General features: G+C 34.8%; 1 protein-coding gene across 2 annotated transcripts in view; it reads right to left on the bottom strand.

Annotated features, from left to right (window-relative positions):
* The window catches only part of PPP2R5C (protein phosphatase 2 regulatory subunit B'gamma), an 81,606-nt gene that overhangs the window by 6,342 nt on the left and 48,226 nt on the right, over window positions 1-27,038 (bottom strand). For both annotated transcript variants that reach the window (XM_084520956.1, XM_084520957.1), the window contains 11 exons: window positions 25,124-25,323; window positions 17,507-17,617; window positions 16,767-16,859; window positions 16,526-16,656; window positions 14,530-14,589; window positions 12,389-12,497; window positions 9,991-10,044; window positions 6,886-7,056; window positions 5,673-5,800; window positions 4,038-4,139; window positions 1,909-1,981 (listed from right to left, as the gene is read on the bottom strand). In XM_084520956.1, coding sequence (XP_084377082.1) covers window positions 1,909-1,981; window positions 4,038-4,139; window positions 5,673-5,800; window positions 6,886-7,056; window positions 9,991-10,044; window positions 12,389-12,497; window positions 14,530-14,589; window positions 16,526-16,656; window positions 16,767-16,859; window positions 17,507-17,617; window positions 25,124-25,323 — 1,232 coding nt within the window. The remainder of the gene's footprint in view (window positions 1-1,908; window positions 1,982-4,037; window positions 4,140-5,672; window positions 5,801-6,885; window positions 7,057-9,990; window positions 10,045-12,388; window positions 12,498-14,529; window positions 14,590-16,525; window positions 16,657-16,766; window positions 16,860-17,506; window positions 17,618-25,123; window positions 25,324-27,038) is intronic.

Genomic DNA, 27,038 nt, shown 5'->3' with positions numbered 1-27,038 from the left:
ACAGATGTAAAATAATTTCAAAATCAAATACTTGCTTAAGACAAAAAAGTTTAATAAAGCAGCCATTCAAGTATTTTGTGGATTAAAAAAAGCTATGAAAACAGCTGTATAGTATCTAAAGTTTGCTGTAAACTAAATCAAAATACTGCAATCTCAATGGTTTATCAATAGCTTAAGTTCTATTTTAATTCAGATGAGATGTGGTCTTTAAACCAAAACTCATTTATGAACACACACGCACTTTCTCAACCATTTTTCTTCAAAAATATTTTAGTATCTAAGTGTACCCATAACATAATGCATGTGAGATGACACTGACAGCAATGTTTTAACAAATTAATTATCAAGATCTAAAAACCTTAAAATGTATTCTTGTGCCATGTAGAGTAAGGAATAGCTCTGAACGAGAATTGTCAGTAAATAGACAAAGTAAACATTAATAGAAATTCAGGGTGGGAAGTGGAACTGCTAAAATCCATTACAGAGTATGCTAGAAGCACCTATACACTTACGTCAATTCTTTATGCAGTGGAGTACTCAGTGTTCAAATTAATCATATTTTAATTGCTTGCAATTATCAGCTCTCTTCAAAACTACTATTCGGAATATACTGTATACAGGTTGTGCTTACCAGTTTCAGAAAATGTACTGAGTTACCAAGTTAATTGGGAAGAAAAGCAATTTTACTCTGCAGTACTGTACATTTTACTACCACAAGTCTACCCACTTCTTTAGTCAGACATGCCACCGTTTGTGCTAGCAAGTGACCGTGTATATCAAACACTCTTCAACCAGGGCTTTCGTATGGACTATCTGATTAGAGAATGTTCTGTCACTGAAAAACAAGTGCTACTTTCATTACACATAGTTCTTTTTAAATTCATTTAACTGATCTGTTGTCAGTAGTGGTACCAAATGATTGGAACATTTTTTTTTATTTGAGCACACTAATAGTAGTTCCCTGAGAAATGCCACAAGAGGAAATAAACATTTTTTAAATTCCTTCTCCTTTGAAAAAAAGATGACCCCATAATTTGTTTTAAAATAGCACTGAGATGATAAAGTGTCCTGCTGCCATTCATAGAGTACCATTACTCAATCTTCCACCACTTAAACTCTGAGTTGCAAAGACACAGTACAGTAAGTTTCTTGCTGCGAAGTAATTGAAACATTTTTTTCCTCATAGCAGCAAATCAGCATGGTTAAAGAAAAATGATCCTTCAGAAAAAAATAAATATAGCAGCATTCCCCAAGCAATGGGAGGGTGGGTAAGCGGGGGGAAAACCAGGTTGAACCATCCCATGATCTCAAAATAAGTAGTCTAAAGGAACCTTTCTTTATCAAAATTTCAATAATGTTAAGTTACTTCGACAAATGCCTGACAGGATGCTTTCCCTTTTAGCAAGAACCTGACGTGCAGGTCCATCAGAAGACCAGCCCATTGCAAACATGAAAACAAATGCAGCAGACAAGAATGTACAATATTACTTTAATCCATTTGACACAGAGGAAAACTGATCAGTCATAACTCACAGTTTGCAGAAAGATCTCTTTTGTAATATATTGTTTGCAAAACAGCTTTTCAAGAGAAACCACTTATGGCATCTCTATATTTTCCATAATTTTGCACAATAACTTTTCAAACCGCAATACAGTATATTTCCTATTGTAAGAAAAGGAAAAAGTACTTCACATCATATTTTTCAGAAACTTTTTTTTCTTTTTAAATAATTACTTGCACAAGAGAAAGGTTACAAATTTTAAAAGTACTTTTATTGTATATCTTTCATAATACAATTAGTGAAATTGCTTTATTTCCATGATCAGTCAGACCTGTTTCCCCCACTGATATTTAACAAAACTAAAGTGTTTAAACATGAACATGTTATGTTAATCTTTTCTAAATACCTGGGGATTTGATTTGGCTAGATTTTCTATTTTAACCCATGCTTCTTCCCGTTCCTTCAATTTTAGCTTCTCTCTGAAAAAAAAAAGTTTAAAAGCAAAAATAGCAAAAGAAGCTTGGTGAATCTTGTATCACAACTTGCATACATTTTCTTAAATATGAAAAATTTCACCAGAACAAATTATTTGTCTATGCTTGTTTCAGCTTACCACTCAAAACACCACTTACTGTTGACAGGACAATTTGCATTATAGCAATACCCCATGATCTAAAAACAACATTAAAAGGAAACAAAAACAAGAACACCAATGCTCTCATGAAAGCAAACTGACTGACACCAGTTAGTCTTTAACTGTGTTAAAATGGTTACAACTCAAAAGTTTTGGTCTACATGGAAGCATTTTAACTTTTTAATATATAAAAGGCAGAGATTCTTATTGTCAGCCCAACTGCTTTAGATGATAATTTGAAAAAAAACACCCAGGGATATTTTGTATTGAACACTAAAAAGAAGATAAAATGTTTGATTCTTTATTCAGGAGTTGGACTTGATGATCCAAAGGGGTCTCTTCCAACTCGGGATATTCTATGGGTCTCTGATTTATGCCCGATGTAATTGAAATACTAAAAATTGTTTTTCCCCATTCTAATAGATAATCAACTTCATGCAGAGCTGAGAACAAACATGTTTGCAAGGTGGCAGAGTTTAAAAGGGCTTTTAGCTAAAGAATGCTTGAAAAAGGCTTTCAGACTTCAAAATACTGAGCAGATGATCCATACTTAAAAACAAGTCTACACACAATTTGTCTCCAACTTTTCATTAAGCTAAGTTTGGAGTGGGGTAGAAAAATGCCCATCCCATCTAAACTGTGGTGCAGTGAGGGATTTTATTTTGCTTTGATGTAACCCTTAATACTCTGCTTGCCTTTGCTCACATTCAAATGAAATGCCACAAAAAACAACAACAACAAAAACAAACAAACAAAAAACAAAACAAAAAAAACACAACACAAGCAATCAACCACCAACCAAACAGCAACAACAAAAAAAACACCCCCCAAAACAACCAAAAAAGCCAACAGGCCTAAAACAAAGAAGAAAGGAGAAAAGACTGCCTTCTGATTTAAAATTGATTCTACTTATTTGCTATAATGGAAGAGAGAAATGTATAGTCTTTGTTCTTTTAAAAACAAAAAAGTAGTGTTCACATTTTGATATGTATTTTAAAAAAAATTATACTATACTACAAGCTTATTTCTACTGAAATCGTAATAAACACCCTCAAAATCTGGGCAAGTTCATCCACATTAGAAATGTATATTACTTCCAGTATATTGTTTTAATATAGGTTTATAATTGGAAACGTTACTTAAGGGAATCCTTGCTCACTTTGAAATTAAAAATGAAATTCAAATTTTCAATACTGTCTTTCTAACTATGCTCCCCAATTTCTAAAATAAGCACCAAGTGATTAATACATTTGACTTCTGGGTCTCAAAATTATGTCCAGTGGGAAAAAGAGGAACAGAAGATAAGTGACATTATGATCATAAGATTTAGCCACGTTTTTGGGCATAAACCAGAAAAGTTCTAGCTTCCAATTCCCTGCCGTTTCACTGGCCTATGCAGGAATGCACTAAACTCATCAGGATTCTTCTGGCAAATAATGTATTACAAAAAAAGTGACAACTTTCTCTTGGAGAATTTCTAGGAAAACATGCACATGTGCACACAATGCAATGCTGAAAATACACAAAAAGTGTTTTGGGAAGAACCGAGTGGTAACATGAGAGAAAACAACACTGGGTAAATAAAGCATGCTAAAGTAAACATAGGATGTAAACTAAGCTGTTCAAGAGATCTTTTACACTGGGCTCCAGGATTAGCAGCATCTTTCTCCAAAAAATTACTTTTCATCAGGAAGATGGTGATCTGCAGCAAAGACTACACGAAGCACCCTATTCTGAAGATTTTAAAGAGTTCATATATGAGAAATTTCACGAAGTGAATTTTGAGACTTATACTGTAATCAAATGGGCACAACTTCCCAGTAGAGAGACAGTTTTTCAGAGCTAAAGCACTCTGAACAAATTATTCAAGAACAGACAGACACACTGACATGAAAACTTACTTCAGTTTTTCTGCTTTAAATTGCTGTGTGCAGTCATCGAACAGTTTTTGGTTCATCTCCATGAAGAGTTTCAGAGCATTGTATATCAAGCCATGTATTGTCCTATAAGTAAAACTTCTGGTTGAAACTCAGAGTACTTTAAACTTTGAAATCTATTTTTTTTTTCTGGTCAACAGAAGCCAATAGCCTACATAACTGGAAGATTACATCATTTCAGGAAAAAAAATGGAAACAACACTAGTTAATGGAAGTTTCAGTTCACTCTCAGAAGGGCTAACATGAGTGCTAAAATTACCAGTTTACTTACTCTATAGTACTAGTCACATATACTTTTGAAGCTTGAACTTCATTTTTAATACTATGTGTTATCAGAACAGAGGACTAGGTTTGAAATTTAGTAGCTGACACTAACCAAGCTAGAGTTATTAGAGAAAAATGCAAAATTGTATTAAAGTTATTGATACAAGTAACATACTGGCAACTGACAAATCAAAGGGACTACAAGGAGCCTAGAAAAGACACCATTCATTTTGAAAACTGCCACACAGCAACAGCACTTCAGCATTTATGCCAGGGCTCTTTGGAAAAGCATTAGAAACGTGATATGGAAAACAACAGAAAAAAATAATCAAAAAACCCCATGTGCCTTATGAAGCACTTACTTCTACAGAGTAATTTGCAATTCTAGTCTAATCTCTTACTGATTATTACAACCAAAGAAAGAAGCAATCAGTTAAGTGATTACTTTGTATCATGCATGTGAGTTGCAAGCGAGAGTGCAGCTGTACTGGGTAGCATGACTTTGCTCAGAACAAAATGACTGCACGGCCTTGAAAGCCAGAAAAATAACTGAAAATCTATATTGACTATGTATAATTGCATCACTGAATCACAGTTATTAATAAGTACATTATTTGTTACTGCTTACAATCAGTGATAGTAATCAATCACTTTAACATCGCTTTATCTTCCATTTCTTTTCCTATGTTTAGTGGCAGATTTATTAGGTATTTTTGGCCGAACCCTCATTAGTCCTCAGTTCATGGCCAGCACTAGACTGTGATACTTTTACCATCCCAGCAGTTGCACAACAGCTCAAACAAAGAGGCCCTTCACAATGGAACAGCTGCAGAAAGGAGCTGACCAGGACTGTTTTCATGCGTAAGTACTATGTTATTGTGGGAAAAAAAGTTAAAATAGTCAATGGAGAAAGAAAACAGAAAAAGGGGAAGAAAAACAAGAACAGTAAAAGAAAATAAAAGGCCTGATCTACAACATATTCCACTAGAATTTAGAAGAAATGCAAATGAGCAAAGAGGTTAGATATCAGAAATCATAGCTTGTCTTTAGAAATATCTAAACTATGGATTAGTGCCAAGTTTATATTAATACAGTGTCATGGATTTGACGTACTAAAACAGTTTTTGTTTAATGAAAAGAGGAAAAAACTATCCTCTTCTTCATTTCTTAATATTTAATATTTTGACTACAGCGATCTCCTTATCCAGTAACTTTATCATCATAGAATAAACAGCTCAGCACATTTAAAACTATCAATTCAAAGGTAAGGTCTGAACCACTTTCAAGCCTAAACTAGACATAAAAGAAGGCAGAATCTGTACAAATGTTTCTTACTTGTTCCAATGTGTCTTTGAATTCCGGTACAAGGATGGAAACATGATGGGTAAAATCTTTGCTGCATTATCACTAATTAAACTCATAATATACTCATTATTCCAGTAGTATAATGCTCGCTCTGCCACCTAAGACAACATGGAAAAAAGGGATACTTCTTTAGACAACCCCTTAAAGAGCATGTAATAGAAACATTTGGCAAAAATAATTGAAAGGTAAGAAGAATTTCAACTGAGATTTGGATTTTTATATCATTGTCCTGGTTTTAGTTAGGACAGAGTTAGTTTTCCTCCTAGTAGCTGGTGGGGTGCTATGTTTTGGATTAGGATGAGAAGAGTGCTGATACCATGCTGATGTTTTAATTGGTGTGGAGCAGTGTTTATACCAAGCCAAGGACATTGCAGCTTCTCACTCTGTCCTGCCAGCGGGCAGGCTGGGGGTGCAGCAAGAGCTGGGAGGGGACAGACCCAGGACAGCTGACCCAAACTGGCCAAAGGGGTATTCCATACCATCTGGAGTCATGCTAAACAATATATAGGGGTGGCTGGCCGGGGTGGGGGGGTCGACTGCTTGGGGTTAGGCTGGGTGGTGAGCAGTTGCATTGTGCATCACTTGTTTCGTACACATTATTATTAGTAATACTATTATCATCATTATTGTTATTATTATTTTCCTGTCTTAATAAACTGTCTTTATCTCAACTCACAGGCTTCACTTTCCCATTTCTCTCCCCCATCCCAGAGAGGGAGGGGGGAAGGTGAGCAAACGGCTGTGTTGTATTTAGCTGCCGGCCAGGTTAAACCACAACAATCATGAACTGGAAGCTACTCATGGAAGGACAGAAAACCTGCTTTTTCTTTAACAGAAAATCCAAGCAGAGACATGTTTGCCCCCAGAAAAAGAGTATCCATAGAACTCTATTATAATCAGTGAAATGCAAATAGTATCTACTGAAAATGTTCAGGCACTTCTGAAAACACCAAGCTTTTAAAAGTGGTATGCTTAATGTAAGAGCTTAAGTGAATTAGCCAATATGAACTCATGTATTATGCTATTGAAAAGAAATAACGCTGGCATTTGGATACCCCATTTTTGCCAAAGTTGACGACTTTTTGCAAGAAATAAAGTTAAGTATGGTGAACAGCAGCAGCAAATAATACCAAGTTCACTCTATAAAAATTCTCATCGGATTGTACATTCAGGAAATACAGACCTGAAAGTGTGGACTGGACACACACTTGGCTAGCTGTCTGAAGAGAGGCTCCATTACTTTTACAAATTCAGATGGTTCAATAACATCTAAAATTTCTTCTAGTTCATTTAAAAACATGACTTCTTTTGGACTGTGAGTCTTTGGCCAGTATTTCAGCAGTGCCATTACAACCTGCAGAAGCAAAGTGAACACAGTTTTCATAAAAGTTGTGTAATCACATGTCATTAAGAAGTTCAATGTTTTAAACAGAACAAAACCCTCAAATTTCTTGTCCCACATGACAGTAGCAATATGGTTCAGTCACAGAAATAATAGCTGATAAGGCTAAAAACAATTTCTCAGAAGAGTTATACTGTTAAAAAACTTGCTCAAAAATTATCCGAAGACTACAGAAAGTAACCTGACAACTACCTTAACATGAATGTCAAAGTGCAAATTTGCTGATATATGATGGGGAAAAATTATCTGCCACTTAAGTGACAGCAGTTTTTAATCTCTTTTTTCTTGGAGGAGTACTTCAAGGCTCAAGAAATTAAGCTCTATCACTGTATTTTAAGGAAAGACTTACCATAAATACCCAGACTGACAGGTGACTGACTACTCCAGGCAGATTACTGTTACACATTAAGTTTTATTTAATCGACTACATTACTATAATCACAGTCTTAAGGGGATCCATAAAATGTGATAGAAAAGGAAGCAATCTCTCAGAGGGCTCACAAGTATTCAGAAAGAATCTATACATCCGTGGGCAAGGCCTCTGAATTGAAAACCAAAAAATCTTTAATCTATTGAATATTTAGGTTGAAGAACTTAAGTCTGAAGAGTGATACCAGATTAGAAGTTAACATATTTAGCAATTGTACTTATTAATGGAGTTTCCAATTACATCATCACTTAAGTAACAAAAACATGCAAAATTATATTGAAGACATAATGAATACTATGCTATTAATAATATTCAAATAAGACTTTTCTTTAAATAATATTTCAAAACACATTAAATATTTCAAAATGACTGGCATATCACTCCATTTTAGATATTTTTATAAGAAATTAGTATGTTCTTGAAAGCACATGTTTGTAAGTGCTTTTGTTCTGTGGTTAAAGATTAAAAACAGAAGGCTTAGGACTCTAGTCACTAAAGGGACAGGATATTTGCATTCCCATGTCAGACAGTAATTTTAACTAGTGATGTTTTGATAAACTAAACCAATACAAACTGATGAAAAACTTGTGAATTGAAAAGTTGCAATTCACATGTAAGCATATCTAACAATAAATGAACTGGTATGTCAACAAGAGATACCTTTAATCTTTCCTTCTCTTGTTCTGCATTCTGACTTACTTTCCAGGAGCATGCAGGAAACTTTGTATTTCAGTATCTTTTTCTATGAAATTTAACTTTCATCTGGCAACTGTACCATTAAAATCTTCTATTATACCTCTTTTTAAATCAATACAATTTAACTATTTCAACAGATTCTTTGAGAAGTGTGCAACTTATGATTGCTTTTAGCTTGTCTGATTAATACTTACTAAAACGTCCTGTATTTTAAATATGATACTCTGGGAGTAAAACTCAATGGAAGCACTTTCATCTGCATGATGCAATGTACTTTTGTGGAGACAAAACCATAGCACATACTTTTTGAAATTAAATTGTTAGTCGCTGTACATACAGCGACCTAAAAAGCCGCATAAAGAACAAAAATATGACAGTGTTTGCCTAGTTCTAGATGTAGAACTGGAGAAAAAAGGCACAGAATTCTTGGAAAAAAACACACAAGCAAAACCCCCAACAACCCTCTCCTAAAAAACTTCTATACAGCTTTGATGTAGTTTAAGTTACAACAATCCATTAGCCTTTGTTTTAAGACACCAAACTTTCTCTCTTATTTAGGAAAAAAAGAGCATTCTTTATTTTCTGAAATGGATGATACTTTTATAAAAGTCCAGATTTTTTTAAGCTTAAAAACTACATGTAAAATGCAACACAATCAATGAAATACTACCTCAATGAGAAATCAGTGTATGTTTATTGTATGTATCCATTTAATTGTCAGAGTAGATACTATGTCATTAATGAAGCCTTGGGAAATTTATGCATATTTTATTTAATAAGATGTAAAAATGTCTTATTTGACAATTATGAAGGAAAACAAAGGGTTTTATTTTGTAATGACTGGAATTTTGGAAGGGGAACTTAGCATATGCATTACTCACCATGATTAAAAAATGTAAGCATTATGTACCAGTTTGGGATAAAAAAAGGAAAATGAACTTGGATTTGTATTAGTTCAAATTTGTACTAGGAAATATGTAACATCCCAGTTGATATTTGGAAGAAAGCTAAGATTTCAAGATCTCATATGGCACAAATGTCAGAATGTACAAGACATGGTATTTTAAAGACTAGAAGCTCCAAGTAGAAGAGAATTCTTGCTCAGTTGTGCACTGCTTTAAGATTCAGTTTCCATTTTACAATGGAAACAGTTATAATCTAATTCTATATCACTTTCGTTATTAGCAATCGTTTACAGATTGCAACTTAGTGATTAAATGTGTTGGCTTAGTGATGCAAAACCCTATATACTATTTAGGACAGTGAGTATTCATCTCTTCAGCTATGTGCAGCCAGAGCAAAGTCTGTTTTTGTTTATGTTCCAAGTTGGTATTTGATTCAAAAGGAGTCAGGATCTGACTCAAAAGCCTTGCATCAGTACGTAGCTGTGTGCCAGAAATCTGTGCTCTAGCATATCATCAGCTTCTCAACACAACACAGTTCAGGCAAGCAAGCATCTGACTAAACTGCTTCTGCATCAACCGTCTCAGATATAATCAGCTAGAACAAAATAAGCACAATAAAATATCTTTTAACAAACAGAACAGATAATTTTCAAGTTGCATTAATTCATTTTGAGCATTCCAAATGGTTGCTGGGAAAAAAGAAATCCACTTGATAGATCGAAATGATTAAATATTTGACTCTTCTGATTAAAAACAATTACCTATCAATACTTTATTCCCCAAACCTCCTTAAGCAGTCAACAGATGAAAGAGATATTAATGTTCCAAAAACATATTATAGCAAGATAAACTTACTGGTTCTGTAAGCGTGCTGTCCTTTTCTAAAAACTGAACTACACAGTACGCCAGCTAAAATAAAAGAAAATATTTTATTAACACTTGTGAAATTGAACACACTTTGAAATCAGCAGTATAACTGGAGAACACTACTGAATCCAGATAAAAACAACAGTTTTTCTGTAATTTTACAAGGTTATTTGGCAGACAATTTAAAAAAAGAAACAACAAAAGAGATAGCTGGGGAAAAATTGTTAAAGCATATGTACTCAAGTCTGTACTCATCTTTTAGATTATAATAGGAACATAAACTTTCAACTGTTTAAAGACTTGTATACTGTCTCTTGAGAAAGCCAGAATTCACAGGAGGGGGAGAAAGGCTTGAACAGAAAACCATATTTATTCTTCTCTCATTATACAGTGGATCAGTGATCAGGATTGATAAATTGTTACCAGAAAACAAGGAGATACAAAAAGATAGGGTTAGTCAGACCAATTCTTTCTAATATGAATTAGGATACTGAAATGATTCTTAATATACAAAGAGAAGATAGCAAAAACAGAGAAGAGACTATGAACAAGCAGTTACAAATCTGGGGAAGAAGCCTCACTGTTAAATGATTCTATCCTCTGATAAAGATACACTATTAAACGGTATGAAATCAACATGAAAACAGACTTTTGGACACAGGAACACACTGTTTACTCACATCTACTAGATCTTTGCTCAAATGCCCTGCTTGTTTTTACATAGTTTTTGCTTTGCTGGTTTTAATTAAAGAAACTTAATTCTAAAACAAATGAGAAATCCACGTCCTAGAAGTTCTCCTTTATATAAACGTAATTGCTTACTTTAATACAACTCCAGAGGTTCACTGAGGCAAATAGGCAGAAGCCAGCACTGCAAAGGCTGAATCAGCTCCTGTTGGAGAGGTAATAACCTGCATATCTGCTGGTTTCTCCTTTGGTTTGCCAAGAAGGAAGGTTAAAAACCTCTCCTCTTGTTATCAATAAGGAAACAGTCACTTTCCAAATCATCTCCAAATGAGATTCTTGTAAGGGAACGGGAATTTGCACCTATTTTTGGTGATGAAATCAATCCGCAAACTACTGTTATATTTGAGATTTCATCTTTTTGTTATGAATAAAAAGCTTACAGATCTCCTGGAAATGAACATGAAGGAACAGACTATGAAGCTGAGAAAGTAAATCTATCTTCATAAAGTCCACACATATGTAGAATAGCAAAAATTATCTCCTAGTTGGCCTTATCTAGGCTGCTAGTGAAAAGCTAGAGTGCCAATATCTGATTTAGCTACAAAAAGCTACAAAAAGATGAAAATTTGAAGTGTCTTTACTGAAGATGTCTTTTTTTTTTTTAAATGTAATAGTACATTAAATAATTCGGATTTAATTTTACATTAATTGGCAATTTATTCCCCTTTCCATATTTGTGAATTAGATTTTTTTTTTCTATCTTGTACTTCATATTTCAACTCATTTCCTCTTTTCAATCACAGAAAACAAAATTCTGATTTTAAACTCTGAAGTGCTTTCCAGTTGCTAATATTTTGGTGTCTCACATTTGTTTAAAAATATTTTCAACTTCATCACCTAAGTTAGTCAAAAAAGCACAGCACCTAAGTTAGTCAAAAAAGCAAAGAATAGTTTTAAATCATAAGATTTGCTACAATATGAGAAAGTGAACTAGTAATAACTACGTGTATCAATTTAAAGCAGATGCAAGATTAGATTGAATTAGTGTTTACCAACTTCACTTCTAAGCACGATACTTTGTGCCTAGACAGTCAACTATTACATCTTTAGCACTCGCCAATAATCCTAACGTAAAATTTTTAAATGGGAGTATCACTGCACACCTCATAAACAGCTTAAACATTTTTTCTAATGTTTTTTCATTTATGGAAGTTCAGCTGGTTAGCCCAATTCCTTTCTTGTTTTTGATGACTGCTACCAAGAATCCGCCCAGGTAATATGAGGAATGTACAAAGGCTACTATAGCTAGTGTTCTCCATTCTTCTAAAGTAAATTTAAAATTGATTATAGAAATTAGCTCTCATCACGTATATCTGGATTTGTCATTGAAATCTTTCTGAATATCTGCTGCTGTTTCAATGTGAATTTGTGACTTTACTTTGGTATTTCACACAATTCACTTGAAGTGTCTTGCCATTTCATTCAGTAGGACATGTCAGAGAGAGAAGACAGGCAACCCTATAGGCAACCCTTCTTGCTGATATGAATGCAAGTCACTAGAAGGCGTAGAAGAATTAGTTTATGAAGTAAGGGGAACAGAAAGACCAATCCAGCTCAGACAGGTTAGAACAGAAGGTGTCAATCATAGTAGACTTTTGCAACTGTTATGTTATTAAGAAAAGCGCCAAACAAAACTTACCTGTGGATGGTAAACACTGAGTGATTTCACTTTGTGCAGTGGTAACAAAACCTTCAATAAGAATATTTTGTGCTCTTCTTTTAATGGTAAGGCAAATCCATTAATTATGCTGTCAGGGAAAGAAATTAAAAAATAAAAGTCAGCAATTACTCAAAAACTGCACTACTGTACTGCATGTACCAAACTCTTGTTTTCATAGCACATTTGAGAACTTTTGGTAAACACAGTGTAGCAGAAAAATGTAGATTCCACATGCACCAGAGACCACTTCATTTTTGATCCAGCTCTTTAAATAAATAGAACAGTCAAATCAACATCTGCCCACACCTCACCCAAATCTTTCACAGGTCCTAAATTCTTCTTCCAAGCAACATACATGATTATGTTTGCACTTCAGATTCTAATTTTTGTTATGAACTACTCACTACAAACAAAGCTTTGAATACATATTTTTATCAGCATCGTCACTGAATTAAAGAAGGAACCTGAGACTGAATATTGGAGAGAGACTGACCCAGGACAGCAGACAAGGGAAAAAAAAATAAACACATGGACTGCTAAAACACTTGCAGAACCCATCCCCATCAGTATCAGCCCATCAGTATAGCATGTTTACAGCAAAGAATCCTTACTTAGATGATAGAAATACTGACTTGGAAACCTGAGGGGAAAAAAACACTTTATTTTTACGACGTTAACACTTAAAGCCAACCTAAAAAAACTAAAGTGAAAGAGTCAGTGACATAACTTTCGTAGATTTAGCTCCATCTTCTTGTATTTCAGCTTTAGACAGTCTTCAGTATATCTTGAGCAGTATTACTTGATTACTTTTATAGCATGTAGATGTAATGATAGGTTTGTAACTTCTGTTAATCATTGAATATTTAGTTGAAGATTAAATAATTATTCCAGGCAGACATGTAGATATGGAGAATTTACAAAACATCTTTTCAATTTAAACAGCATCCTGAGCTGCATTAGGAACAGAGTTGTTGGCAGGTTGAGGGAAGTTGAGCATCCCCTCTGCTCAACACTAGTGAGACACATCTGGAGTGGTGGGTTCAGTTCTAAGCTCCCCAGGACTGGAAAGATATGGACATAATGGAGAGAGTCCAGCAAAGTGCCATGAAGGTGATTAAGGACTGGAGCACCTCACATACTAGGAAATGCTGAGAGAGCTGGGACCATTTAGGCTAGAGAAGAAGAAAAAGCTCAGGGGTCTTATCAATGTGTCAGATGAGACAGCATGTAGACAGAGTTGCTCTTCTTAATAATGCACAATGAAAAGGCAAGAGGCAACGGGCACAAACTGAAACAGGAAGCTTCACTCAGAAGAAAAATCCCTTTTTAATCTCAGGGTTGTCCAATGCAGAAAAGGTTGCCCAGAGATCTTGTGGAGTTTCCAGCCCACTCTCACTGACTATGCCCAGAGCAGAGTGGTAGGACTAGATGATCTCCACAGGTCCCTGCCAATTTGACTCATTATTTGATCCTGTGAAATTTACATATTTCTAAAATTAAGCGACATTACATTGTTATTTTTATGTGCAAAGATGTGAAAAAAACTGTAAAGTAAAATAAACTATGCTTTTGAAGTGTATTATGTATATAAAATAAAAGCTTGCACATGGATGAGAGAAAGCAGTTGATAAAAACCACACCAGTTTTGACTGGGCTATCAGCTTTATGTTGTACAATTCTTGTTTCAAGGGCTTTCAGATGTATCACTGCAGTTTACTATAAGATTAACAGAAGATTTCTGAGAACTTACAACCTATCTGTCCTGTCTGTTTACCTGCTACACATTTAGTAAAGTTGGAAGAATTTTTAAACTAATTGCAATTAGTTACATATTAATCACAGCTGCATTACAACTAATCTTAATCACAGGGTTCCTAAGCAAGAAAATAAGACTTAAAATGTGATATAAAAAATTGTCGCACCCCAAAAATGTTGCTGTTACACTCAAGCTCTTGCCACATTTCTGCGCTCTTATAAAAAATTTATCCTCAGCTACAGCTTTGCCACATGCCAGGAAGCTATTTTCATCTTGTCTCATAACAATGTGCAATTCCCAACTCAATCTTTAAAGCCTCCTCTGAGGACAAAGCAAGTCTAATTAGACAAAACCTACAACTTACCTTCCCAGTATTTCCAGTAATTCTGCTATGCCATTGTGATGTTCTGTTTCATAAATAAACCTAAATAAATGAAAAGTTTTACTCAGTTACTGCCAAATAGAGATGCAAGGTGACCAATAAGATTACCATCTAACATTACAGGTAGCCTTCACCTCCCCAGTTTTAGTCACTCAGAAGAAAACAAGCACACAGTGGAAAAGAAACTTTGCAGAGTTCACCAGAACAATTTAGCAGTCTTACAAACTCTTCTAAAGACAGTGACACTGTGTGTACTTGACGGCCCTGTTCTATAGCAGACATGCACGTTCCATATAGAAACAAATCAAGAGCACATCAAGCTGCTCTCAACCTTCACGCTTGCTCCTTCCCTCCACATTTAATAATAGTACACTCATTTGAGCCTTTTCCAATCATACTCCATGCCATTTCAGTAATGCGAAATGGAACACAGCAAACAATGCTTTAAATATTAAAATAACACAGAGCATCTGGCATAATCAAATGCTGTGACTCAACCTTCTATAGCACACGCAAGCACAAGGTGTTCAAACAGTTACTACTTATGGATCTAAAGAGCTATTTGGCATTACAGATTCCTATGCACACAAAAGGCTCTGTAATAAACTGAGGAAGTCAAATTTTCCTGAATTCTTGTTTGACAGAACACTGTAATTTCCCATGCAATCACCTTTCCTGCATTTTTCCCAATTGCCTGAGTGTAAGTTTATTGAAAAACTTCTATGCACAACTTCAGGTATTTTACAATTATCAAAAATTTTACTTATTAGAAGATAATATTAATTTATTAGAAAATTGTTATCTATTTGAAAATTTGTCGTAGACCAACATACTAAAAACTACTTTTAATCCAGAGTATTTGATATGACTTTTTTCTCCTTAAAATGCTCTCCATGTAATTCAGGACGATTTCAAGCAAAACTAAAGACAATGATATTAAAACCTTAAGAGCAAATAAGCAGGAACATACTGGTTTAATAATTTAAGAAAATATATATATTTCACACTAGAAAAAAAAGTAAGATTAGCATACCATGGGGACAGAACTTATGCAATCCTGATTAGTGACTAAAAGACAAAGACCACACTTCTGTTTCTTACTAGGCTTATGTAAGAAGATTTGCTGGAAAAAGTATACGAAAATGAAGCATTTTGAAAAATTCTGCACATACTTTGAGTTTGTCACATACAAACCCTTAATTCAAGACAGAAATTGACACAGCTTTCCTCCCTGGTGTTCATATTCACGAGTTTACAATCAAATGCAAAAAGTTTCAACTTATAGCTCAAAAGTATTACAGAAATAAGAAACTTTTTTCAAAAGGGATTTCAACTTGGTATGGAAAGGTTATTTCTGCAGTGCAAATGACATCATCTCTCATAAATTTCAGAGTGAAAAATATGGAAAACTGTAATAGTTTGCATTCTTTGTAATGAAGTCAATTTAATGACTGTAACATTTCTCAGTCTTCCAAAAGCCACACACCAGAACCATCTGTGTTTGAAGACTTTGCTTCTGCATCTCCTTGAAGTAAAGCACAAGAAGTAGCAAGTAAAAAAAAAAAAGTTCAGAAATGAATTATATATGTGTATTTTTATCTAAGGACATACTGGCTCTAGATACGGCCAGTCAGGAGCTCTTGTCTGCAGGAGAGTGAAGGCTTCCCAATTACTTTAAAGCAACTCCTCTCTATCTCTTCTAAAGGCTCACTTGTTACCACATACAGAGAAGATAAGCAGCTGGTACTGCTCGTGCCATTCATGGAATGGTACCCAGTATGTGTCAGCTTTTTTGCTAGTTTCTTAAATGGGAAGTTTCATACATTCATTGTGGGTAGAAAACAGAGACATGCTGGAAGGACTGTAAAACATTCACAGTATAATGACTTGTGGAAAAGTGTACCAAAGCTCGAAGCACCACCCTCCCCCTCAAAAAAAAAAAAAAAAAAAAAAGGAAAAAAGCTAGAAAATGTATTACCTATAAAATATATTATTAATTTGTTTCCGAATGTAAGCTCTCAGGCCTAAGAATTTCCCGTATATTCTGTGAAGAGTTGTTTTGAGAAAATCTCTTTCGCGAGGATCTTCACTGTCGAAAAGCTCTAAAAGCTGCAAAGAGGAAAAAGAAAGGATGCACTTTACCTGAACCTAATGCATTGTAAGATAATATGGATTTGGAGCTTTAAGTTAAATGTGTTTTGTTTTTAAAAAAACCTTACCTGTAATACAAATTTCTGATCAATATATTTCTTAGCTATATTAGGTTGGAAATCTGGAGATTCTAAAAACCTTAAGAAAAATTCATAAACAAGCTGAAAAAAAAGTCCGACAAAAAACAGTATTAGTTTTTTAAACAATAAACCATTTTATAAGCAGTACATTACCAAAGTTACTGATTAGTTGCTCAGAACAGGACTGTTTTTATTTATATTTGTATAGCACATTTTAAAAAAAAATTTATATTGCACACAGTGAAAGCTTTGCTCCTGCCCTCTCAATGCAGTATGTTTTTATCTAGAGCAAGAACTCTGGGTTCTTTAAATCACATTCAAATTCTGCTGAGCTCCATTGCTAGATTTTACTCATGGGACCCAGAATAATCTAATATTCATCATGCTCAGAAGTATGTGTCTTGAAAATTCTCTGTTCTCCTCTCTTTGTCATAGTACCTCTCAAAGCCAGAACTGTGCCAGAGTCAGATCAAAGCAGTTAGTGACAACCTGAAGCTCATTTAAGTCACAGCAATTGCATCTGCACCGCAAGAAACAGCAAGCCTTTAACCTCCAATACACTAGTGATTTTTTTTAATATTATGTGTAAATTATAAAGTATTTTAGGTATAGCAGAGAAACGCAACTTACAGATATAAACACCTAACCTAAGTCATTGTGAGTCAATAAGCAATGATTTAAATGTTAAAATTCTATTAAATTACAACTTCCTAATCTTCACTAAGTACCTGTAGATGAGGCCACGCAGCTTCTAAAGTTGGTTCATCTTCCTCTGGATCAAATTCTGCTCCCGTTGGATTGGAAGATGGTGGTAATGTTCGAAACATATTAACTGCAAACTGAAATCACACGTGCCTTTAAGAACTCTGAAACAAGTGAATGACTATAAAAGATTTCAAAGATAATTTTTTACTCAGAATTCTTAACATGACCTATTTAGTTAACATCTGCAAAAATGCAAGATATGTAAGCTAGCAATTTAAACAAAAATGAGGTAAATTTATTTGTCTTTAAAAATTTTTAACTTGGAGAACAGTTTTCCATGTAGTACTCTTGAAAGCACAAACTTACTGACAGGATGTTTTCTCTCTTTAAATCCATTTTGAAAGTTCAAGCAAATATATTTATAAGTGGTTAGACAATATTTTTACATATACACTTTAGAGGACCTCACAACAACCTTCAACAGCAGAGGTCAGAACCAGAGATGGAAAACAAAGATTACCTGCAACTATTCTATAAATTATTATTGCTTTCAAATCATACTCTGGGTGTACCTATATGGAAACACTTTAAAATCAAAGTTCTCTGTTCCCCTCATAGTGATACTTCTCTTAAACCATGCACAGTTTGGCATCCTCATGGATGTGGAGCAGACTACAAAGATGAAATGCTTTTCAAGGTTCATATACACAACCACACACACACACAGGTACAAAGATATAAGTATATTTTGTGCTGTCAAGTGTTTGTCTAGATGCAGATTTGTAATGTGAGTGAATTGAAGTAGTATTTGCCACAAAGCCCTTTAAAAATTATTAGGGATTTTGAAACTGTTTTCAAGACAAAAAAAAAGTTTTGAGAAGTCTTAAAAGGCAAAAAGCATCAAAGTAAAGGTAAAATTTAAGGAACCTCTGCATATCTCAAAGTCAGAAAGGTTCTAGGGAAGATGGGTGCTGACTGTGCTCCTGCACATTACATTGTGCATTGATTATCACAGGTACTGTCAAGAGTGATGATTTTGCAACAAATTTTGACACAAAACACTTTCCTAAGAGGTCCTCTTCTAGGTAAAACCACTTCATCACTGAATGCACATTGCTTGGATTATTTTTTTTAAATGTAAATAAAAATACACATAATCAGGTATGATCACAATGACATCTATATATACAATACATATAATCATAAAAGAATGTACACAACATTTGTTGGCTGAAAAAAACCTTACATGATTTTTGAATAAATTTAGCACACGTTCTCAAGAGTAATCTTACCTACAATGGCTTAATGCAGACTTAAAGTCTGCAGTAACCTCAGTTCTCCATCTGAAATGACAGCTGGCTTCTTCATGGACAAGAAAGGACCGACTAGCTAGTGACTCAAATGGTTGTTCTGTCACCCCTGACAAGTTAATGATTAAACCTTTTACTGAGCAAGTTGCAGGGAACAGGCTTCTGTGCATGCCAGTAAGAAAACTGGAAAAATCCCTTATCTGTAAATGTAAAGACAGCTACAGCTGTCAATACCGAGAGAGACTAATTCCTCAATTCCACTTGTAATCCAGAGTATTAGATAGGGCAGATGTTGGTAGGAGACAACATTGATGAGCAAATAGAAAAATACAATCTATTTAGCCATGTAATTCTATCCAAGAGAGACTTTTTGTTGTTTTGTTGCTTGCTTATTCGTTATCAAACCAGTACCAAGCAGCCTAAACTTATTTTTGAACAGAATGAAAAATACAGATCAATCCAAGTTATGGTCCTGAACTGTCTCCTCTACTTGAAAAAGATTATTTGATACAAATGCTTCAGATTGAACAAAATACAGAAATGGAAAGATTGCCAAAATAAAAACAGTGGTTTACTATTCTAACTTTCCATAATGATCAAGTATATTAGGCTATATACAGAAACTCTTTAAGGCTTTTCTTACTTATTCGAGCAGTGTAACAGATCGGGGAGTCTTTTTGCAAGAATTTAGGGGAAATCTGAAAAATACATTTCTTAAGTCTGGCCAAGTCAGATACAACAGATTTCCCAGGAAAAAGAAAATTCTTTGCAAAAGGCTACATCACCAGGAGCAGCAGAACCATTTACAGAGCGTTTTCACGAAAGCCAATACTTGGCTCAGCAAACGTGCCAGTACAGGGCATTTGCACAACTAGCTAGAAAAAAAAAAGATTACTCCATTGGAATTTGCATCAAACTGAATGTTTTATTTGAATATGCAAAAAAAAAACCCACATTTTATTCATCAGCTGAGACACTCCTAAGCTCTCAACAATTAAAGGAAAAATCCTAAACCCTACATGATGGATGGAGTTCACTTATAATGTAGCTGTAGGGCTACTTTAATCACACTTAAAAGCCTATTCTTTATGCCATAGTATCAGTCTTTCTAATTTTCAATTGTTTTATGATACACATCCCATACACACATTTTTGTTCTTTTCTCACAGTTTTATTTATTTATATTTACGTATATGTATATATATTTTAAAAAATAGCATCAGAACTTAGCTGCTTGTAATTTGAAGATAACCCAGAAGCTCTGAAAGATTGAGCTGTCTAAAGATGTTGTTTTGCAGAGGAATCCACTCCACCCCTCTTCAGTGGGATTCTGGGAAGAGCAACAGAAGGCCATGTTTCCCTGCTCACATTCTGACTGCTTATCATTAACACCTCCATTCACAGTTTAAAATAATGCTGTACATTACTTATTAACTAGCAGGCTATGGAGCATATGTATGTGCTGTCCTGCCATCTCACGTCTGACAGATGGCAGAGCAGACAGTGGGAGGCAGTATCAAACTGCATCAGCTAAATCTGCAAGAATTACATCATATTCCCATGAAGGAAAAGTCATCCTGATGCTCTGTTTTGCTTCATAATATTCCTTTATTTCAGCTGAGCCGTAGGGCTGATACTGATTAGGAATGCTGTATCAGAGTAATTAGTTTCACAGAATTAAAGGTAAAGCTAAAAAGGGACATATAAATATAAAGATATTTTAACAGCATGGACTTCAAGAAACTAATAACCTGGAAGTTTTCTTTTAAAAAGGTGAAAAATTACAATAAATCAATGGTCTTCCAAGAAAAACTTAGGAAGACCAGACGTGATTCCCACTTGCTAAGATTGCTATGCAAATCAAAGAATAATCAGCCTTTTCTAGATGAGAAAGGAAAGTCTCAGGCTAGAGAGAGAGCAAGAAGAAAAGCTGGGTTGTATAAGGTGTTAGTAACAGGTTTTTTTTTTTTTTTTTAAGAATATCAAATGGGAAGAGTATGAAACCCAAAACAGAATAACTTGTTCCATGAGCGATGGAGCCTGATTTGATTTCCATTTTGTGTTTTGTATCTGACCAAAAGAACATACAATTGCTCAAATCAAGGTGCAGCATTTCTCAATGAAGACAGCTCTGAAACTCTTGTCTATTAAGCCACTAAAGTTTATGAAAATTTATAATGAGTTAGCATAATTGAGACCTTTGCCTTTTTGTCAACTGGCTGCTTTTTTCCCTAACTACTGTCTTTTTACCAAATAGACAAGATGCAAGCTGCAAAGCCCAATTTCCTCTAAGTTCAAATTCCCAGAGAAGAACTAAGCAAACGCAGCATAAAGGATTAATTTATACTCCCCAAAATCCAACAAAACCCCACAAGCACCCCCCGATCTATCAGATTTGAATTTTAACTGGGCTCGTGTGCCAGGATTCTCTCTGCGCTTTTAGCATGGGCATGTTTGACTCCGAAGTATGTAATTCATTCAGGGGGATGGGAGAACAGCAAAAGAAAAGGCCAACAAGCTGCATTTTTACAGCTTCACAGACAGGTTTGCTTGTCATGGTTGTTACATACCCTGCTCTTCTGGTGGCCCATTTTGTGTAACACTAGAGAAAATTTTCAAGCAAGTAGAATGTTAATGTTATCTCTGTATCACAGAGATAACATTACACACATTTTCTCCTCCCTTCTGCTGAGCAGCCCAAGTAAAGCTTGACAAGAACAGCTCTGAATGATGAGCTTTATAATTTGACAGTCTGCACCCTCCATATTTTAATGAATAAAGCCATCCTAACAGCTGAATAGAGCCACATATAGTACACTTCTACTCACTATATCAACTCTTATTCCATATCAAAGGTCAGAGTAAACAAGACATACCCACGTAACACCAAAATAACACTTAAAATAATATATATCCCCATGTGCATGAGTATGTAATTTCATTTTCATAATACATGAAGAGTAGCAGTGAAAACTGCTTTAGCTGCTGAAATGACCTAGTTATAAAGTAAGATCTTAATTCCTTTATATTACCAACTTAAAAAGTCATATCGGTCTTTGTGCTTCACAAAAACATTGATTTCTTATACACAAGTACTATATCATCATCAAGGAAATTATTCTGGTGGCTACAGAAATAAGTCTTACTCACACAAGCTTTGGATCTACTTGTTTTTCAGAACACTACAACCCCGGATCTCAAAATTCAGCATTTCCTCAGCTTCCTCTCAGCTCTCCTCAATATCCTCTGACTGGTTAGCTGGGGAAGTGAATATTCATACCACTGTTCACTTTCATAGTCCCTCTTAAAATAGATACAATACAGATATTGCCCATCCCTTCCTGAGATGGAAAGCAGCATTCCTATGGGTCCATAGTCTACATAGCTAACAATTCTCAGAAGTTTTCTACCAAACTAATAGCCTTAAATATTTATGTTTCTGACAAATTAGTGCACAACAGAACAATCTCAAAGTCTTGTTTTCTTCAAAACCTAAGCTAAAATGAAGCATACATCCCTTTACTAAACAAGAATCCGCAACAGATGCTTTTCATCCAAACTATTAAGTTATCATTTACATTTACAACGTGTATTTAGACATTTGTCCACATGTCTTTCAGCTTCGAGATGTAAGTTCCTGCTTCGGGGATAGTCAATCCAATCTTACTATGATATACATGAGAAACGGAACTTGTAAAACAAGTCTGTATTAAAAACATTTCCCTTCCCATCACATTTTTGCTTACAAAGGTAAAGAGAATCTGAAGGACATCAGCGGGGTCCTTGAGGAAGAAGGGGAAGAAACTTACGTCCCCCTCTGGAGAATAACATTACATCAATTTAAGAAACTTGTTTCTCTCGTATTGTTGGAAAAGACTCATGGTTAATGTTAAATAATTATTAAGCAACCAAATCAAAACATAGCTTAAAGACAAGATCTAACTATACATTTGCCAAAGATACTTGAAACACGAAGCAGAGGGTTGGGATGAGGGGCATGAACATGACGTGATCACTTGAATTATAAAGACTGCTCTCATCAGAGCAAAAGAACAAATAAAGATACCGTAAAGGACAAATAATTTATTATTATTAAATGGGTAACTTGTGAAATTTATTGCCCTAAGCTTTTGGCCTAAACAGTACAGTAACTAAAGCAAACAAAAATCTCTCTCGCTCTTACACGCACTTATGCGTGTATGTAGTCATCTATAGATGAGTAACCCCCAAGCTGTGAAGATAAACAGAATGGCACAGTAAAGTCCTAACTCCTATACCAACTACCAGCTCAGATAAAGAAAAATAAGATTTAATCTTTTCCAGCAGCCTCTACACTCATCCCTGACAAGACTAGGATGCTGAGCTAGATGGATTATTATCCCAAGTTTGGTGTAATGAGTCCAAACGTAGACAGGTCCCTTAAAGTACAAAGAAGATAGCCATTTTACCTTAAAATTCACATTAATCTACTACTAGAATTTACCAAAAAGTACACCTCTTTATGTGCACGCCTGAAAGAGGCATAATACTGCAAGAGGAATATAGTTGTTTCATTATAGACAACTGAAAGAAAACTTTTCAATATTAGCAGCCTTAAAAAAAATTGCTATTTGAATTTAACCTAAAAATCCTAGTCCAGGTCTGACAACGGCCACCGAAAGTGTCTGCCACAATGCTGTACAAGTCTTATACAAGGAAATCCCATATCCTTTAGATTCTTACATGTAAAAAGCACTTTAAATTCACTGAAAGAATTGTTAAACAGATGCTCTGAGCCCATAGCAGAATGCTGGTAGTTAAGATGAGACAAATTCTGCACCAAGATTTATTAGACTGACAGAATTGCAAACTGTATTACCATTAGTTGCATCTGAAAGCAAAGAAAGTATGTATTTTCCTTGGTTAAATGTATCCTTGCCATTGGTTTTTGATGGAGGAAGATAATGTGGGCTCATAATGCAGAAGTTATGAATTTATGGACAGTTAAGACTCCTCACAGAGCAAACACTAATGTCTTAAACTGATATTCAAGCCATCACCATGAATTCAATTTTTTTTCTCTAAATCAAATCTCAGCAAGCTTATTTTTTCATAATTATTTTTCCATGAGTATCAAATATTCTCAAATGAATAATCAATTAGCAAAAAACACATACAAATAGGCTATCAAAACATATGAAAAGACATGATCCCATGATATCATTAACCATCCTCAATGTTTTGTATACATTTGACTTAAAGTTGTACAGAATCCTCATATACTCAGAAGTTCTCATAAAAAAAATCTGTATTAGTGAACACTTACGGTGCAAGCAATCTTTAGAGTCGCACCTTTAATGCTATAAATCTTTAGAATCTACTCTGAAGTTGCTTCACAGTCTCTGATTTGGAGCAGGACCTCAATATCTGACTGAATTCACACTAATGTTAAAGAAGTACAATTTTCTTATCCCCCTGAAAGCTCGACCCAATTGAGTATTTTTCTTTTTTTTTTGGGGGGGGGGTGGGGGTGGGGTGTTAGAGGGAATAACTATCATGTCACGTGGTTAACATTTTTTTGGGAAGCTTAGTAGTTAGCTACTTGGAAAGATGCTTTTCTGTCCTCAGCCCAATTGCTACCCCAGGCAACTGGCATACAGTCACCACAATGAGAGAAGAAAGACTCTCCTGCAGTTTCATGGCTTCCTCCTCTGGACTGAACTTAAACAGGACAGAAAAAATGAAGTGGGTCTAATTGGCTTGGATTTCAATAGTGAAAGGGAAGAAACAACACAGGTCTAAATAGTACATATAACTTGTTCCAGCAAAATCCTCATCAGTGTAATAAAGTCTGACTCTCATTCTCAGCTCCAAATGCAGAAAAAAAAAAAAAAAAAATTCAGCCATGGGCACTGAATGTGATTACTTGAGATTAAGTGTCAAGATTGAACAAGTGATCTTAATTCTAACAAACACTCAAACTTTCAGTTTTGCAATCTACTCGTTCTTTAAAAAACTAGATTATTTATACCCTTCACCCTCACCCTGTTTTTATAAATGCCTATTATAAAAAAGATTGGGGGGAGGGGATGGATGGTCTTTTTTATTTAAAGATTTCATTTTTATCAACTTAAATCATAATTTATTTCTGCTGCAAATATGCATCCAATTTCTCTTACATAGAAGAGTCAACACTTGCAAGAGGATTAAAAACCTATTATATTACCATTTTGCCAGTGTGCAAACATAGTTGATCTTTTTGAAGATTTCAGTAGTATTTCTTAAGACAGATTGACAGAGCTGAAGAAGTAATTATGAATTTAAAAAGTTCAGAATGGTTCCACCACTTACCATATGTACTACTTCAGGGTAAATAGGTTCTGTAATCACATTGCGATTGTGTGTGATATATTCTACCATTTCACTTAAAGCTGCTCGTTTTACTTCCTTCCACTTTAGGTCACTTAGTGGATCAGAAACAAAGTCAAAAAGTACACAACATTGTCGTAACTTCTGGATAAAAAGCTTTTCTTGATCAGCAGGAGGAACATCTGAAAAGTAAAAATAATGGGTTATAATTTACATTGTAGCAGATTTTACTTTTTCCTCATTTTTATTTCCCCGAGACACAGGTACTGCAGTGTTTAAGACTAAAAGCAAACTTCCCAAATCTTCAAAGAAATTGAGGAATATAATGGTCCAAAGCATGAACCCCAGTAAAATACACTGTATGTGACAAGATGAATTAACAGAACTCCAAAAGTGCTGCATGATTGCCTTCACTACAAATAGCTGCTGCACAGAAAAAAACAACACATACTTGAAAAAATGCCTCAAGAATTCCCCAAAGAGCTCAGTTTACATACAAAATATTTTATCTGTAGAAATACTCTTTTTGAGTATTAAGAGATAAATCTTCGGTTTCATCAATATATTTAAGCCAGAGTCACTTTATAAACTTGGGATCTACACTTCACAAGTTCAATTTTTTCCCGTCACGCATGGAAATAAACAGCAGTAACCACATCTAGCTAGGCACAGAACAATTATTTATTTTTAAAACTTCATTGACACAAAAAAAATACTTAAAGAAATTTGAGTAGATGCAGATCTTCAACTATTTGCTCAATTTATAGCATCACTTTGAATGTTTTGCACATGCAAGAGATAGACTTGCATTATGAATCTTCTGAAGATTTTTATTTATTTATTTATTTTTTTTTTAGGAGTTTGTTCAGTTAATTGTGGCCAGCACCGCAAAATTAAACACTGGTCTTCTAGAAAAGATCACAATTACTAAATATAAATCATGAGTTTATATATACATGTGTGGGAAAGGATTTTGCAGGTGGCTCCACGATGTTTCACACCTCCCCGAATTAGAGATAATGAGGAAACAAGCAATAGAAACAAAAATTTGAGAAAGATTGAAATAAAGTAAATGGGCTACAGTGTTAAAAGATGAGCTCTGGGCAGTGGCCAATTGCTGATTGGCTTGAGGTGTGTGTCTGAGGGTCTCTACCCCATTGTATGACAGATTCAGGCACATGGACAGTGCGTGGGGCTACGGGAAAAGTATATGTAGTAGTGAAAAAGGGCAATAAACGCCTTCTGTTCAAGAGCCGTCAGGAGTCCATGTCTTGAATCCCTTCAAACACGTATACGTATGTATTTATATACATACAAGTAAAGTACAAATAACATACAAGAAAATAACATTGTCAGCTCTCACCAAGGTGAATATAAGAAAAAAAAAAGGAAAAAAAAAGGCCAGTAAATTTTGAATCAAAATGAGCAAATAGTTGGTTTGATATTTACTGATTGTTTAATCATCACTCAAGTATAGCTGGTTAAGAATAGACAGTAATAGGAACACTAACATTTCTGCCCATCTTCCTTTCAAGTCTCCCAGTGCCCCCCTTCTGCCCATTTTTACCCCTCCCCTTTCCTCTTTTCTAGAGGATCTTTGACCTGTGAAGCTAGTCTATCTATTCATAACGTTTCTGAGCAAGCTTGCTGGTGCTTTGTTTTACTGCTCCTCACATTTAAAGTGCCTCAAGTGTGTACAAATCTACTTAATTGAATTTCTTTCTTCTGTGGTACCTTTTCAAAATACTTCTTTTGGTAACTCTAATTCTGCCTGTAACACTTCTATTAATTTACACGTGCCTTTCCTTTATACAGTGCTTTGTGCAGTGGCATTTTTGCTGTTTGACAAGGATACCTAGGTTCTCTTAAAACTCTGAAGTCTAATTCCTGGGCTTTT

The sequence above is a fragment of the Aythya ferina genome (genome assembly GCF_964211825.1).
Source record: "Aythya ferina genome assembly, chromosome: 5".
In the NCBI taxonomy this organism is placed as follows: domain Eukaryota; kingdom Metazoa; phylum Chordata; class Aves; order Anseriformes; family Anatidae; genus Aythya; species Aythya ferina.
Note: the sequence above shows the minus strand (reverse complement) of the source record. Positions and strands in the feature narration are given on the sequence as shown.